General features: G+C 41.1%; 1 protein-coding gene across 1 annotated transcript in view; it reads right to left on the bottom strand.

Annotated features, from left to right (window-relative positions):
• tbc1d32 (TBC1 domain family, member 32) overlaps window positions 1–16,829 on the bottom strand; it is a 73,730-nt gene that overhangs the window by 41,773 nt on the left and 15,128 nt on the right. The window contains exons 17-22 of the mRNA XM_084560275.1: window positions 16,385–16,464; window positions 12,838–12,976; window positions 10,987–11,074; window positions 9,558–9,676; window positions 7,767–7,886; window positions 7,426–7,514 (exon numbers count right to left, since the gene is read on the bottom strand). Of these exons, the coding sequence (XP_084416401.1) occupies window positions 7,426–7,514; window positions 7,767–7,886; window positions 9,558–9,676; window positions 10,987–11,074; window positions 12,838–12,976; window positions 16,385–16,464 (635 nt within the window). The remainder of the gene's footprint in view (window positions 1–7,425; window positions 7,515–7,766; window positions 7,887–9,557; window positions 9,677–10,986; window positions 11,075–12,837; window positions 12,977–16,384; window positions 16,465–16,829) is intronic.

Here is a 16,829-nt window from a genome sequence, read left to right as displayed (position 1 = left end):
GTACGGTGTGGAGATAGTGTTGTCATAAATATAATTTTTCAAATACTGTAGCTGAGTATCTGAACAAATAAGAGCTACGAATAAATGCATGTTTTACAATGGAAATCTCTTCTTCTACAATAACTACAACTTACACCTATCAGGCATAACATTATGACCACCTTCCTAATATTGTGTATTACATTACATTGAGTAAGACAGACAATTAATTATTAATGGACCAGAGCCTTTCTAAACAAGCCAAATTAAACAGTGAAACGACCAGAAACGACATTTAATTTTTTAAGCTTCTCGTAGGGTGCAGTGTCTTTGTGTGCTGTTGATATGAAAGAGGTAGTGATAAGCTGGGCTTGTTGTTTTCGGCATGTTGTGTGCGTTTTCCTGATGTGCCCGGCAGTGGTTTGGACTCCTATTTGATTGACAACTCTACTCAGTCATGACGATGGCAGCACAACAAGAGGCTGGGAGTCTGTCAGTCCCGTTGGCCGCTCTCTCCGTTTGAAACAAAGAAGAAGAGAACTAAACCCACTCCCAGCTTGTCTCTTTGACAGGTTTTTCTTTTAGAAGCCGAGGAGAAGGCCAGCCGGGGTGTCCCATCAGTGGTCTGTTCTTATCAGCAATCAAAGGGACGGCGGTGATCATTTTGTTGTCAATCTAGGCCTGAAACTATGATTTCCTTATTACTGAGTGTTTTCTAGATGTATCACTTCTTGGTCAAATTGCTCGTTTCATCCAAACAGAAGTCTGACACTAGAGAAATACATAATTTAAATATCACTCAAAACCAGCAGTTAGGCTGCATTTGTGCTTAGAAAACAACTGCTGATGAATCTTTTATCACACAATCTATTATTTCTGTTCAGCTTGTAGGCAGACATAGCTTTATATCTCAGATTGGTCTCTGGCAGAGGCAGCTTTTCAGTAACGTATCATTCCTTCTGACAGATATGTAATAAATCCATCAAAGTTAGAAAGTTAACTCAGTCAAAGAAATGTGTTTGCATTTGCAGGGTTGGGGGGTTGGGGGGGTTGGACTGGACTACTAGTTAGAGAAACAGCGAGTACACCTAAAACCCTCCAAACTGCTCCAAATGTGCTCACATGAATGGGTTAAATTCCTCATATGAGTGTACATAGACTTGACAAAAAAAAGCTAATCTGATTTGCTGATTTGTTCTGGGAGCTGCCTGCAGTTCCTCTATACTGTATGGAAAAGCCTAAGGCAGGCAGAGCAGCATCAATGGCACAGAAATGACATTGAGTAAGACAGACACTGCATTAAAGGAAGAGCTGGGGATGGAGGTGGGTTGCAAAGCAGTCTGCAGAAGGAACCAGCCAAGTTAGGCAGGCAGGCTGAAACGACTTAAATAAGGCAGCTGTCAGCTGATGTAACTGAACTTACCTAAACTAATGCTCTGCTCAATTTGTGTCACTATTCCAACTGAAACAGGTAATTTCTATGCAATTTTACTGATAAAAGGAAAAAGAAGCTACCAGATTTGGTGTTTTTTAGTCTTTGCTTCCAACTAGCTCAGTGTAATGCACCGACCAGGCATGATATTCCTAATATTGTGTAGGTCTCCCTCGTGCCTCCAAAACAGTTATGAATCATCAAAGAATGGACATGGGCCTTCTGAGGATGTCCTGTAGTGTCTGGCAACACAATGTTGTTAATGGGGGCCTTTGGGTCCTATGAGTTGAGGGGAGGGGCCTCTGTGGATCATCCCACAGATACTTGATCAGTTTGGGATCTCGGGAATAAGGAGGCCAGGTCAACACCTTGAACTGTTCTTCATGTTTTTTCAGTTGTTCCTAAACTGTTTTTGTGTGTGTGTCTGTGTCAGGCTGCATCCTGCTGGGGATGGCTGCTGCCATCAAGGAGTGTCATTGCTATGCGTTGGGGGTGACTGGTCTGGTCTAGGTGGGTGGTACATGTCTAAGTAACATCCACACCAGTGCCAGGTCCAAAAGTTTCCCAGTCGACCACTGAACTGACACAAGATGGTCACAAGATGTTATTTACTTCTGTCAGTGGTCATAATGTTGAGGCTGACCGGTACATGTGGTCAAAGGATTGAATAAGATATACACCTACTGTATGCCTTATTAGATCATTTCAACAGCCTGAATCTCTAGTCAGAACTCAAGTCATTGTCATTCATGCTGACCACACCTCACCTTCTGTAAAGCTGCATACATGCATGCATTAAAACAGATGTTTATGATGGATGATTACTTCCTTGATGACGCGCCCACATGCATCATAAGACCTGTATAAACCAATTACAGCAAACCAGGACTAATCTTGCAGACAGTGTGACTGATGACCGTGTCAGGGATTCCTTAGTCATGCTTTAAGATGCAAATAGTTAGGTTTATAGCTGTGGTATGTGGGACACTTTGTGTGAGTCAGAAGAGCTGCCTCAATCCAACTGACCTGATACATTAGTATTTACACGATGGAGCCAGCTCAAGTGTTGTATGAAATAATACATTTTCTCTCTTATAAAACCAGATATGGCCAAAGAGACTTAGAAATCAAAATTAGAGTGTCCCAGAAACAGAGGCAGAAAGTTTTCAAGGACACACACAGTTTTAAGATCAAACTAAATAGGCAGCTCCAGGTATAGTCTGCATTTTCCCTTTAACGCTGCAAACAGTCACAATAACAGAATGGCATTTTACTGTACGATGGGCAATCAATCATTAAAACTAAAGGTTTTAAATTTTCCCATCGGACATTTTTGATGCGACAGAATAAAACTCTAGAAAACACAAAAGGGTTGCCAAACTAATTTTAATTCAGGACCCACATCAAGTGTGTGGAAATACTTCACTAAAAATGAAGCCCATGACAACAAAGAGGCTTTTAGCAACAAGAAACAATAATAAAAGGGGGGCTGAGGGATTTTAGCTCTTATTAGCTTGTGAAGATCAAGAGGAGGCTGCACTTGAGGAACGCTCATTGTCCTGTATATATGCTTGACAGTGGCACTGGTGATTAAAAAAAACCTGCAGCGCGTACGGTCGCTTTACGACTGCTACAGACAAATAATGGATTTCATGGATGCTTTAATAATTCAAATTACTAGCACAGGTTGGATTTGCGGCTTCAAGGATTAGGCTCAGAAGTCAACTTTTTTTTTTTAAAGAACAGAAGAATTATTGGCTCTACGTGTCATTACTAGTAAATAAAACATTTACAGAGTGTTTACAGTATAAATTATGAGCGTATTATTAACACATTAAACAGAATAACACCAGACTTGTCCCTACAAACACCTACAACACTAAACACATTCCAATAGAAGAACGACCTGCAGCTGTTATCTATTATTCATTACGTGTCGTACGTGATACATCAACACCTGAACGCATTACCGAGGAGGCTGGGTCCACCTCGCTCCCTCGTCTACCGTGGTCAAACAATCATACGAGGAGGTTATATGTCTGTATTGGCCTCAGGTGAAGACGAGTTTCTGTCTCTCATCTAAAGGTCTGCACCGAACCAAACCAGACAACAGAAAATAATCAGAGTGTTTTCTGCAGAGCAAAATGAAAATACATCTTTTTGTGGGTTTTACTAGAGCTTTTTTTTTTTTTTTTGACCAGCAGCATCTCTGTTAGTGGAAAATACAAGAACACATGCAAATGCAATAACAAATGTCTGGCCAAAAGTACCTGCAGCCTTTTACGCCTTTTAGAGCGCTACCTCTGATCTCATGAAACAGAAGCTGCAGGTTTAAGCTAATAATCTACAAGGAAGGGAATCATTTCTTCTTAAAATTAACACAAGGTACACCGCTTTGTTTGGAAAAAAAAAAATAATAATTATTGCAGGTACATTATTAAAAACAAGACCAGTGCATATCATTGGTAATTGTTTGACCCAGAGGTAGAAGTAAGTGTTTTCAATAACGCAGCCACAACAATAGAGGCTGTCTGGAGGGAATCTATTCTCTGCCTTGCGAACAAACAAATAAAAGTGGCAAAAAGCAGTCATTTTATAATTAAACAAGACGATAGGACGTCTCCAGCTAATATGAAATATGTTTAAGGAAAGAACTGTTTTGTGTGCAGTTTTAGCCGTCATAATAATCTGACTATCCTGTGGAGCTTTACTAATCTTTAAGCTGCAGGGGGCGCTGTTTGTCCTTTACATGCGATTTAGGACGAACAAACCCCATAAGTAATAAAATACAACCTTAAGTGATCTAGAGCACAGCGATAACGGATGCATGTCTAAGAACCAGTTTCATATCAATTGCCACACCTTGCTCTAATATGTGTCGTGGTTTGGCTTCTAAAGTCTCTTTGGCTTCTAAAGACTGCTGCATGTTCAGTGTTGGGGAGTAACGGAATACATGTACCGGAGTTACGTATTCAGAATTCAAATTATGAGTAACTGTATTCCGTTACAGTTACAATTTAAATAGTTGGTATTTAGAATACAGTTACATTGTTGAAATCAATGGATTACATGACGATACTTCTGTTTCACGAGTTTATTCACTTTCTAAATAAATTAAGTCAACTCCATGCATTTCCCAGAAGCGCCAACATGAAAACGAAAAAATTAGCTGCGTGATCAGTCACAATGGAGTCGGAAGAGGAGCTAGCAGAGGTAGAGCTGGAACCGGCACAACAGGGCAAGAATGCGTTTTCATCGTGGAAATTCAAAGATCATTTCACCTTCAAGAAAGAGAAGGGACGCAATATAACTGTGCAGTGCAATCTCTGCTTGCCTCATCCTGAAGTTGCAACGCCTATGTTAGATATATTAGGTAATAACAAATTCTGTACAAAAACAGAATATTTTATGTCTATTTTCCCACATTGAACAGCTGAGTAAATAAAGAAACTGAAAAGGGAAAATTGGTAAATTCTTCACTTTTTTAACAAAGCAAAACATCTTTTGCATAAACATACCCTTATAGTCTTGTTTCTCTTCAGCAAATTATAATATATAATTTGCACTTTAAGGGAGACATGGGCCTAACACATTCAGCCAGTTGGAACAGAAGAACACACCAGAATAGGCCTGTTTAGTAAGCAGGATTTGATGGTCGCATTCCTACACTTATAAAATGCAATTCAATGTGGAAGTAATCCAAGTATTCAGAATACGTTACTCAGATTGAGTAATGTAACGGAATACGTTACAAATTACATTTTTGGGCATGTATTCTGTATTCTGTAACGGAATACATTTTGAAAGTATCCTTCCCAACACTGTGCATGTTTTATTCACTGGTCTGTAACAAAGCATCATCTTCATGTTTTTTTTACTTAATTATCAGTGTTTAATAATATAAAGAAATGTAAAAACCAGACAACCTGTCTGATCATGGCATTGTAATATACACTCATCAGCAAGAGAAGTAAATAACATTGACCACCTTGTTACAATTCAGTGTTCTGCTGGGAAACTTTTGGACCTGGCATTCATTAGTGTGGATGTTACTTAGACATGTAGCACCCACCTAGACCAGACCAGGCACCCCCACCCCATAGCAATGACACTCCTTGATGGCAGCAGCCATCCCCAGCAGGATGGAGCAAGTGGAAGGATTTGAGAGACTGTGCCAAGGACCAATTATTCAGTTTTCTTTTACTGCAGCTCTTGTGGGCTGTTCCCAATCTAAAGTTGTCAGTGTCTATCAAAACATTGTCCAAGGAAGAAAAAATAGCGAATTGGCGACAGGAGCCATTCATGTGGGCGTTACTTCGACACAACCACACTGTTGCAGACCATAGACACCCTTTTGTGGAAACTGTATTACCTGGAGGAACTGTCCCTTTTGGCTTTCTGGCACAAAGCAAAAATAGTTCAGGAACGGTTTAACGGACACAACAACGAGTTCAAGGTGTTGACACGGCTTCCAAATTTCCCCAGATCTCAAACCGATGGAGCATCTGAGGGACGTTCTTGACAAATAAGTCCAATACATGGAGCCTCCACCACACAACCTGCAGGACCTAAAGGATCTGCTGCTAACGTGTTGGTGCCAGATATCACAGGGTCATAATGTTATGGTGGATCAGTGCTTGTTAGGAAAATTCTTGCACTGAAAACAAAATAAAGCCTTCATATCCCATCCTCATCTGGACCCCATTTAACACTCTCCTCCTTCCTTAGAGTATGCTTTTTATTTATATCTGCCCCCCTCCCCCCATCCCCCATCCCCCATCCCCACTACATTGTTTATTAATACAGTGTCCTTCTGCTCTACTGATGCATTTCTCCCCTCTAGGATCAATAAAGCACGATCCATAGACCACGCTGTCATGTCCCTTCAGGCAACGGATAATCAGAATATCGAATAAGAAGCAGGAAGAGCTGCATTGTTGGTGATGGCGTGTTAGTTATGAGTCCTCTGGGTTCAGCTGCTGGAGTTCAACACTGGGTGTGTTTTTAAACAGAGAAACTGTAATATGTAAAAAAGGAAAAAAAAAAATGAACAAGGAAGTGATTTCGAACATAAATCGTGTGGCAAAACTAAAAACTTTATTTGAGAGGATTTGACCTGGTGGCTCGGTTATTTCTTTCTAATCATCTGAATTTAAATGAATAAAATAACTGAACTTCCTGCTTTTATATCCAAGGAAGTGAAGCATTTACACCAACACATCATGATTAACGTTGCAGGAGTCGGCTTTTTGATAGTAAAGTGCTACGTTTAGCGACCCGCAGAGAGGCGCAGAGTGCCCCGTCTGTCGGTTAATCCCCTCCGTCTGGGCGGTAAACGAACGGAGCATCTTGTTCCTTTCACTTGGCCTCTGGTTGTTAATAGGAACAGGCTCTGAGTGACAGGCACAGACGGGGTGAGTCAGCAAGACTCCAAACAAGCTGAAGCTATTGTGATTCAGAAAAAAGCTTTTAGGAATGCACGGCAGCCACCAGAGACCAGGATGGAAAAGCACAGACTGCTTTATATCTCCTTAAGACACATTTTAGCCTGCACCTTGGTTGTTAAACAAAAAAAGGCCCCACCCCACCCCCGCCTGCCCAGACATCATGAAATCCTTCCAGCAAAGTACAGTATTAACTGCAGTGTAACCACGAACTAAAATCAAAACTTGAACAGCTTTTGCTTTGAGTGGAATTTCTTCGGCTCATTCAACTTGTTAGTTAGGATGTCTGTTCTTCACAACTACAGAAAAATAAACACACAAACCCACCACACACACACAAATACCCACACAGCCCAGCTTATTTCACTCTTATCCAGAGAAATCCTTTCATCAGCCTTTCAATGCCGGGTAATGAAAGTGCAAAGAACCATACCAGAGGCTGGAGTGTGTGCGTGCCTTCACCAGGTGTTAATCTGATATTGTGCCCCCCCCCCCATCACCCCCCCACTGATGTTTGTTGAGTAATATGGCGAAAAAAAGAGAAAAAGAAAAGAAAAAAATCAATCCCACCTTAGACCGAACGTGTGAGACTCCTCATAGTGGAACAGCGAATGAATCTTCACATCTGAATTCACAGCTATCAGCCTGTCAATCAGGTCCTGCGGAGGAAAAAAAATAAACTGTGAAAAAGAATAGAGCAGTTATGGTGCAAAACACAAAAACAGTGCGGAAATGTACAATGTGTAAAGTGGGGGGGGGGGGGGTTAGCAGAAGAAGGCCTTTGTGAAGTAAAACAAGCGTGTGGGTGGTGGTCGAAGGCAGAGTGAAAAGTGCAAACATGCCCCCAAATGGTTAAAAAAGGAACTGCGGGAAGTCTGGAGGAAACGGTGTGGAAGAAAAGAAACACTCACAGGTATGGAGGTTGGCATTTCCCTCAGGCTGTATTCGCTCTTGTTAGCTAAAGGCTGCCGACCCAGCAGTTCCCACACGGACTGGGAAGAGGACAGGACGTTGACCATGGACAGGAAGGACTGACGGGACAGAAAGAGACAGACTATTATAGGGAGTGCTACAAGAGACAAAATAGCAGCCAAAATCCTAAACTGATCACAACTGGGATCCTTTGAAGTTCAAATTGAAAAGTACAGATCAGATTTCATTAGGATTTATGTGGAGGATTATAATGTGTTTTTTAAAAACATCTGTCAAGGGCCTGAGGCTGCCAATGGACTGTTGCACTGGTTAAATCACAACCTATAAAAATTACAATAAAGCTTGATCAGAACGAAAGTGAAAATGCAGCGAGTCTGCCAGGTAGTTGATAATCTTGATCTTGATAATCAAAAAGTCAGTTTGTATTGTAACCACAATCAAAATATGAATTGATTAAAAATCAAAGGACACATCAAAAGACATGCGACAAAAGATAAAATACCAATCAGCCACAACATTAAAACCACTGACAGGAGAAGTGAATAACATTGACCATCTTGCGACTATTCAGTGTTCTGCTGGGAAACTTTTGGACCTGACATTTGTGTGGGTGTTACTTAGACATGTAGCACCCACCTAGACCAGACCAGGCACCCCCACCCCATAGCAATGACACTCCTTGATGGCAGCAGCCATCCCCAGCAGGATGCAGCCCAACACAGGCACACACACAAAAACTGTTTGGGAACAAAAACAGTACAAGGTGTTGACCTGGCCTCCAAATTCACTAGATCCCAAACTGATCAAGTATCTGTAGGATGATCCACAGAGGCCCCTCCCCTCAACCCATAGGCCCCCCCCCCCAAACAACATTCTGTTACCAGACACCACAGGACACCCTCAGAAGACTCATGTCCATTCTCAGATGAGAGACAACTGTTTTGGAGGCACAAGGGAGGTACAAGGGAGGTACAAGGGAGATTGGTGTATGTGTTAAGTCCATTTTAAATTCTATTTAACAATCATCTGCTCCTGGATGCTTCAAATGTGCATCACAGACTTCCACAGACTTTTCTATATATACTCCCATATCAGATCAGGGATTGGAGCATATTTACCAAAAAGAATTCTGTGCCGCATGTTATCTGAGGACTGTAAGTATGTAACCTGACGGCTGACCCACTGATAAGGCAGGCTTTAGAGACGCCAGTGGCAGGACAAAGTTCACACTTCACCGACTGTCTGTATTCACTTGGCCAGTTTCACTGAGACTGAGAGAGAGAGAGACGACTTGGCTGCTGTCAGAGGCCAGCATCAGACACACACCAGAGCCTTAAATGAAAATTTAAGCCTGTCCTGTCCTGCACCTTGAAAAAAAAAATAAATCTGCCTCAACTAAAAACTAAAAAATACAGCCATGTGCAAAGAGGAGTTGATCTCAGGGCTTCTATTAATCCCAACTACACATGTCAGTCTCATTGTCTACCAAGACATCCACAAACCAACAAATACAGAGGAAAAATAGATAAGAGTCACATTTATAGCAAAGAAATAATTACTTGTAGCAGCTTGTTGAATGTGGTTCACAATTTTCTAAGATAGTGAACTCAATATCTTTGGGTTTTTAACTCGCCAAAGTAAGAAAAGAAGTTAAATTGGGTTTTGTTATTGTGTACGCTGAACAATCAATAAATCATTTTCAAAACTTTTGGCTTTTGTGACGCTGAAACTGTTTCAGCATCTCTCTCAACCACGCACACACCTCATACCTTCAGGCAGCTCCTGTCTATGGGGTCCATGGGTGTCGGATTGGGACGGACCATTCGGACATCTTCACTGCCACACTCAAGGACGGACCACAGCTCCACTACCAGCGCCCGGACAAAACCTGCAGCACAACATCCAAGGTATTGTAGATCTGCATGATGGAATGATTGTTTAACATGTAACACTGATATGTAGTTTCTGCTGTTTTAGCCTTGTTGAAAAGAGACAGCAGATACAAGGGACTGAGACTGTGAATGCAGTGTCACTGTATGTAGAAAATATAAACTGACCAAAAATGAAAGCAAATATGAAAAGAATTTGTGTTACTGAAGATAAAATGCTTCACTCTGCTCTGGATCAAGGATTGTTAAGTTTTAGACATAATAATGTCTTTATATACACAGATCAGGCATAACATTATGACCACCTCCAAATATTGGTTAGGGTTAGGGTTAGGTCTCCCTTGTGCCTCCAAAACAGTTGTGACTCATCAGAGAATGGACATGGGCCTTCTGAGGGTGTCCTGTGGTGTCTGGTAACAGAATATTGTTAGTGGGGGTCTTTGTGTCCTATGGGTTGAGGGGAGGGGCCTCTGTGGATCATCCCACAGATACTTGATCAGTTTGGGATCTAGTGAATTTGGAGGCCAGGTCAACACCTTGTGCTGTTCTTCATGTTTTATTGAGTTGTTCCTAAACGGTTTTGTGTGTGTGCCTGCTGGGGATGGCTGCTGCCATCAAGGAGTGTCATTGCTATGGGGTGGGGGTGTCTGGTCTGGTCTAGGTGGGTGATACATGTCTGAGTAACATCCACATGAATGAATGCCAGGTTCAAAAGTTTCCCAGCAGAACACTGAATTGTCACAATGGTGGTCGATGGTCAATGTTATTTACTTCTCCTGTCAGTGGTTTTAATGTTGTGGCTGACCAGCATACACTGCAATTTGTTTGATTCCATTCAATGGAGTAAATAAAAGATCTTATCTTATATTTGTTTGGCCTTTTGTTGACAGGGTACCATGGAGACGGATAGGAAACTGCAATGATTTTACAGTTGCACAGGTCAATTTTACACGTCAGCGCTGTATTCTCTTGTTCAGGTGCATATATTCTTTGTCTGCACCTTGTTTCCACCTAGCGTCTAGCTAATATGTGGAGTGCTTTGAGTTATGATTAACTCAGCTATTTGTAAATGTTCTCTTCTCGTCAGACAGCTGCTCATTTCACACACTGACAATAAACACCTTGTTCTTTGCTCGTTCTTCATCCACTTATCCCGACAGAAAACAATTTGACAAAGACATTTCTCCCTGAGCCGCCTGAACTCTGTTTCACGCCGACTACAAGACAACAGCAACTTAGCATACAAGCCTTGAGCATCTCAGCTGGCAAGTGTGTGTGTTTTGTTTGCGCAAGCTGAGTGCATTAGCACCTGAACTGCGCAGAGCCACGACCCCTGGAGCAGTCGCCGCCACCTGTGTCACCATCACCCCGTAGCCAAACTTCTCACAGCGGCTCACCTGCGGAAAAACAAAAACACACGGAAAACCTCATGATCCCTACAAATATTTCAGTATTTGCCTCTTTCTTTTTTTTTGCTTATGCCCTTAAAAAATGAATGAGATACCAGAGCGGAATGAAAAACTACAGTACGTGAGTGTGCACATGAAACAAACACGGCACTATATTCAAGAAAAGAAGAAGAGTTGTAAATTTATGCAGTACCTAATGTAGTTCAGTGGAGAAAATCAAATTGCAAATTGATTTTTGGAGTGTGCAGGCCCTTCATTAATTACAACACAATGTCACAACCAAAAAAAAAGACAAAATATAATTACACTCCATAATTAAAGTGAAATGCCAAACGAGGGAAGCAATTACAAGAGTGCGTAAACAATGGCAGTAAATGAAGCCCACGGGGGGTTTGGCTAAGGTTTGAAGTTAAGACAGACTGCACGCGAGTCTACAATATAAAGCGTGTTGACAGTGGTGTAGAGGCGACTGCTGAATGCTAAACAGTCTTCTGGAAACGCGGCCGTGGCCTTGAGGAGGAGCAGGACCAACAAATTACCGCATCTTGTGCAGAATGGATTAGGGACTATGATGACAGAGGCCAACAGAACGAATAAAGGCTTTTAGGATGGATTATAGTTTTGCTGCGTAGGACATGAGAGAACAAAAGAACGGGCATGAGGAAATGTTCAATTTGTGCACAAAACAGTCAAATAAAAACAGAGAAACATCAATTCTGAATGTATTTTTTTGCAGTCTAATATTAATAATAGTTGTCTTTTTGGCTCAACATCAGTGATTAAACTTCAGGATTCACACGGCTTAATATTTCATATCCATCTGTATCGTGTTAGATTACTGTGATTCAAGTCAATGTGTCAGAGTATCACTAGAGCAGCATAAAAATACTTTGGCACCTTGATGGCATCAAGAAGGATTAAAATGAACCACTGCCAAAGTTAAGGGCGTCCATAAAGGCGATGGAACGGTATTATATAACTACAGATCAACTGTATATCAGCAACCGTGCTTATCAGCATTCCTGATAAGGGAACACTAGCTTACGTTTTAACTTTTATTTCTCCTCCCAGTGCTTTTACAACTAAATTACTACTTTTTGTTTTGATTGAATGACTGGAAATTAGATGGAGAGTATCACAGTTGAGGTCACTTGACCCCTAAACTGCTCACTACTATTTAAATGTGGCGGCATCTAGGTGTGACTCTACATGTGGAGCAAGGTGCTGCTGTTAAAGACCATATTCAAAAGGTGTGCACTAGAGAGAAACACACTTCAAACTAGAAAAAGTGTAAAGATAAAGCATTTGAATGTTTTGAATGTCAAGGAGTGTCATTGATATGGGGGGTGGGGGGCCTGGTCTGGCCTAGGTGGGTACTACATGTCTAAGTAACATCCACATGAATGTCAGGTCTGGCCTTGGACTCACTTTCTAACAGGAAATGTGCCCCTATAGCACGGCACTGGGTTATTGTAGAATTACATAATGCACATGATTACAAAGTGAGGCCAGTGGGGATATGGACACTATCAGACATATTATTAAATTATACAAATAGGACTCATGCAAGAAAATGTCCACTCACAAGGTTGTCAATACACCAAGAGGGGGCTTTTATGTCGATTCCACACATGCACAAGGTAAACACGACCCCATTTAGCAGCAACAATTATTAGGAAGGAAAAGCAAAAAGTAGATAAAGACCGAACTGAAAATAACTACAGTTATACTGTATTTGTGCCTGTTATTACCTGCAGCTTTTTGATAAAGCGAGAGAACATATAGGAGATGCACTCATTAATGGCTCCTGTCTGCTGCAGCAGTAAGAGGCCTTTAGGGGTCGCAGCAAAGTTCAGCAGACTGTCCAACAGCGTCTCCTCCCAGATGTTCCTGTTCCAAAATCACAAAGAAAGAGTTTCATGTTCAATCTGCACGAAATACAACCTTCAACTTACACAAAATCTGGATACTGTAAACATAGTAGGAACAATTCTTGGGTGGGATATGTTAAAAGTATTTCAGGTCAGACTCCCTCTTCATTTCACTACCAATGTTAACTCTAATTCAGAATCAGGGATGTGTCCGTGCACCAGTTATCTGTAATTTTTCAAAACAGGTGACAAACTTCGCACACTGACTTGCCACTTGGTGTAATTGTTCTTCTAGTTCTTCTTCATTTATTCACTCATTATACACTTTCACATATGAACCATAAAATAAAATGGAGACACTGTCCAAACATGTGCACCATTAGAGCTGCAATGATGCTGCAAAGTATAACACTGACGTACCTTTTATAAAATACATACTAATGACAACAGAAATTACTTTTGAATAATGTTATCCGTTGCACTTTAAGCTACGCCGGTTGCATTAGTCAAATTCTCTGTGCCCGAAACACAAGATTTAAAACATCAAAGCTGCACTGCCCCCTTGGCAGTGAAAGTTAATTTAAACTTTTGTTCCCATAAATGCTGAGGCGTGCTGTTTACCAATGAGATGCAGCCCAGAAAACTCTAGTTTAGATTAAACTCCTGAATTTAATATTCATTTTTGGTCTGTATCGTAGATACTCGACATCATGATCATTGATCTGAACCCACAAGGACAATCTGCAGGAGCTCAGTAATGGAAGGACATCCTCAACGTTATACGCCACTGAATGAAAAAACAAAAAGTCACATCTTAAATATGAGAATTATTGCACTGCAGGATTTGCAAGCTAGATTGGAACGAAGTGTGTTAAAGTTGAGAGATGAGCGATAGTACAGGGAGCATTTGCTTCCCTAATCATTTGTGCTATGCTAAAGTGAGACGCTATCCTTCCATCAGACGTTGATTAATGATCTGACTTTATGATCTGCTGAACTTCAGGTCATACTCCAGAACTGGCAGCTGTACTGGTTGTAATGGATGCAAAGGTCTTGGTGTTGATAGATATCAGCTTTCTAGTTATTTTCCAGTAGCTGTAAACAAGTATTCATTGCATAAGACATAGTTTGTGTTACACAAAGTGTTTGTAGGCTAGCTTAAGCCCTACTAGCATGGGATTAGTTTTACCTGGGGACGTCATGGGATTCAGAAACAACCCCCCTACATCTGTGTTTCATTGCACGGGATAAGCAAACTGTGTTTTACTCTAATTTACTTTCCATATTTATGTCTCTGCTACTTTCCTCTTCACTCCACTGCATGTCAGAGGACATTTTACACTTGTTGACAGCTTTAGTTACTTTGAGAATTCTAACTGATAATAAAAAATATATTTTTAAAAATACATATCTCGGAGAAGAAATTACGAACAACCTGGCAGTATTTAAATCAGCCCCACCTTCGTCGATGAACACATTAATGCTTGATTTAATGATTTCATCCGACTAAATGGGTGAATGGGTCAGCGACATCTTGACTTTGCACCCTGACATCTGTCCAGACTTTGATTTACAGCACATCCTTCATCAGTCTTACGTGACAAGAGCCAGAAAAAAGCCACAAATCAAACAAAAGTCCCGAAAAAGTAAAACGCACCAAGGGGGTAAAGAGCGAGATAGATAAAGTTCTGGGAATTAATATACTATTCACCCCAAGTCAATTTCTTTTCGATCTGACTCCTGAAGGCATGTACACTAGAGACCAAAAGCACTTGTTACATATACTCTTGATGACTGCTAGGAAAATGGTGACAATAAAATGGATGAATCCACAGCCACCTACAGTGACACAGTGGAAACAGAGACTGAGGGAGGTGTATGGAATGGAGGCTTTGACTGCTCAACTACAATTAAAGGTGCAGTAGGCAGGATTGCGAAGATCCAGGACTTAGCCAAAAAATTTGAACATCGACAACTTCTCAGTCCCTCCCCACTTTCCGCTAAAGCCCAAAACGGTCTCCCAAGCCCCTCCCCCCACAAGGGAGAGCTGTGCACGATAGAGCGCGTGCATATTGGCCCTGGAATACTGTGCACGAGCAGAGAACCGAGAGAGAGCGAGTAAACAAACTAGCATGGAACACACCGACGTAACAACAACAAAATAGTTTTTATAATACCCTTCGTTATTGCCAAATAATTTTAGGTCAAAATATTTAGCAATAGTCAACTTTAGGACAAAACCAAGGTTAGGATGTTTCTGAAAGTAGCCTACATCGGTGATGTTTGCTATCAGTAACAGTTAGAAGCATTCATTGTGGCGTTTTATTCCACAGTTTAGATTTATCAATTTGCTATGTGGTAGATATATGACCGCTACCTTGTTGATGTGGTTAGACATTTGAGAGTGAAGCTGAGGCACAGGCCTCAGACGAGGATTACATCCCGGCTCCTTCTACACGCCCACAGACAAGTGGTGCGAGGTGGTGGAGGGAGGGGAGGGCGCTATGAAATGCGTGTCCATGAGCAGTGATTGACACTCTGTTAGATACACCCCTGGTCTTGATTGGTGCATCTGAATGTGGAGCGGTGGATGTCTTGCAAATCGCGCTACAGGCTCTAGTTGGGGCCAGAGGAGCCGAATTTTTTTTTAAATGACCTGCTTTATGCAATTATACTTGAACATAGGGTCAGTTTCAGCAAATATGACAGAAAGTTAGTTTTATAAAAGTTGCCTACTGCACCTTTAAGGTCTGATGTTTTTGTGAGGAGGTGGCTACCTATAGCAAGGTACCTCTCTAACTGAGGGGAACCCCACAGTATGCTGGAATGTCTTTACTGTCCACTTATTTATTTATTTATTATTTTTCACTTATTAGTATTACTCAGCTTTCTGGGCCCCAGTGGGCTTTTTCTTTTTCTTGTCTCTAGCACTGTCATACATAATTTGTGATGTTGTCAAGGAATGTTTGTATTGTGTTTCTCATTAATAAAAAAAATAAAAAAAAAAAAGTAAAACGCACCCCCAAATCACAGAGATGCCGATTCGCACTGGATTTGTATTATCACAAGACCCCTGTGTTACAAGAAATAGGGTAGGTAATTTGCAGTGTAATATTTACTTTACAAATTACGAACATGGCTGATTCGCACAGGATTAAGATCACAGACGACTTCCGCAATTATTACAAATTACTGGAAGTTCCCAGGTAAAACTAGTCTCGTGTGAATAGGGCTTTTTATTCATATTTGATAAGGGATGCAAAATCCACTCAAATATTTATAAAAATCAAGACAAAATTGTGTCTTTAAATTTCCTCACTGAGCTTCTATATTATCTGCATTATGACTAAATACTGCTTTGATTCTAGGCATTTGAATAAAGTATTTAAAATGTGTTTTTTTTGTGTGTGTGTGTGTGTAGCCTCACATGTTCTGCAGTTCTTCGGTAGATACTCCAGCACTGGCTCCAGGTACCGGGGTTGGGACCCTTTCGGACAGAGAACTGGTCTAGAGGTAAAGACCAAAAAAAGATATTGGTCAAGAGACAGATTTTATGAATGGAAGATTGATGATTTTGATGAGAATTCCCAACAAACGTGTTCAAACCACAAATCTGATATATGCGCCGATCAGCCATAACATTATGACCACTGAAGAGTGAAGCGAATAACACTGATTATGTGGTTATCATGCCACGTGTCAGTGGGTGGGATATATAAAGCAGACATAAATGTTTTAATTAGAGTTCTGGGTCAGAGCATCTCCAAAACCTGCAGCTCCTGCGGGGTGTTCCCAGTCTGAAGGGGTCAGTGTGATGCTTTGGGAAATGTTCTACTGGGAGATCGTGGGTCCTGCCATTCATTTGGATGCTA

The sequence above is a fragment of the Chelon labrosus genome, assembly GCF_963514085.1.
Source record: "Chelon labrosus genome assembly, chromosome: 14".
NCBI classification, from domain to species: Eukaryota; Metazoa; Chordata; class Actinopteri; order Mugiliformes; family Mugilidae; genus Chelon; species Chelon labrosus.
This window is presented reverse-complemented; position numbering and strand designations above follow the sequence as displayed.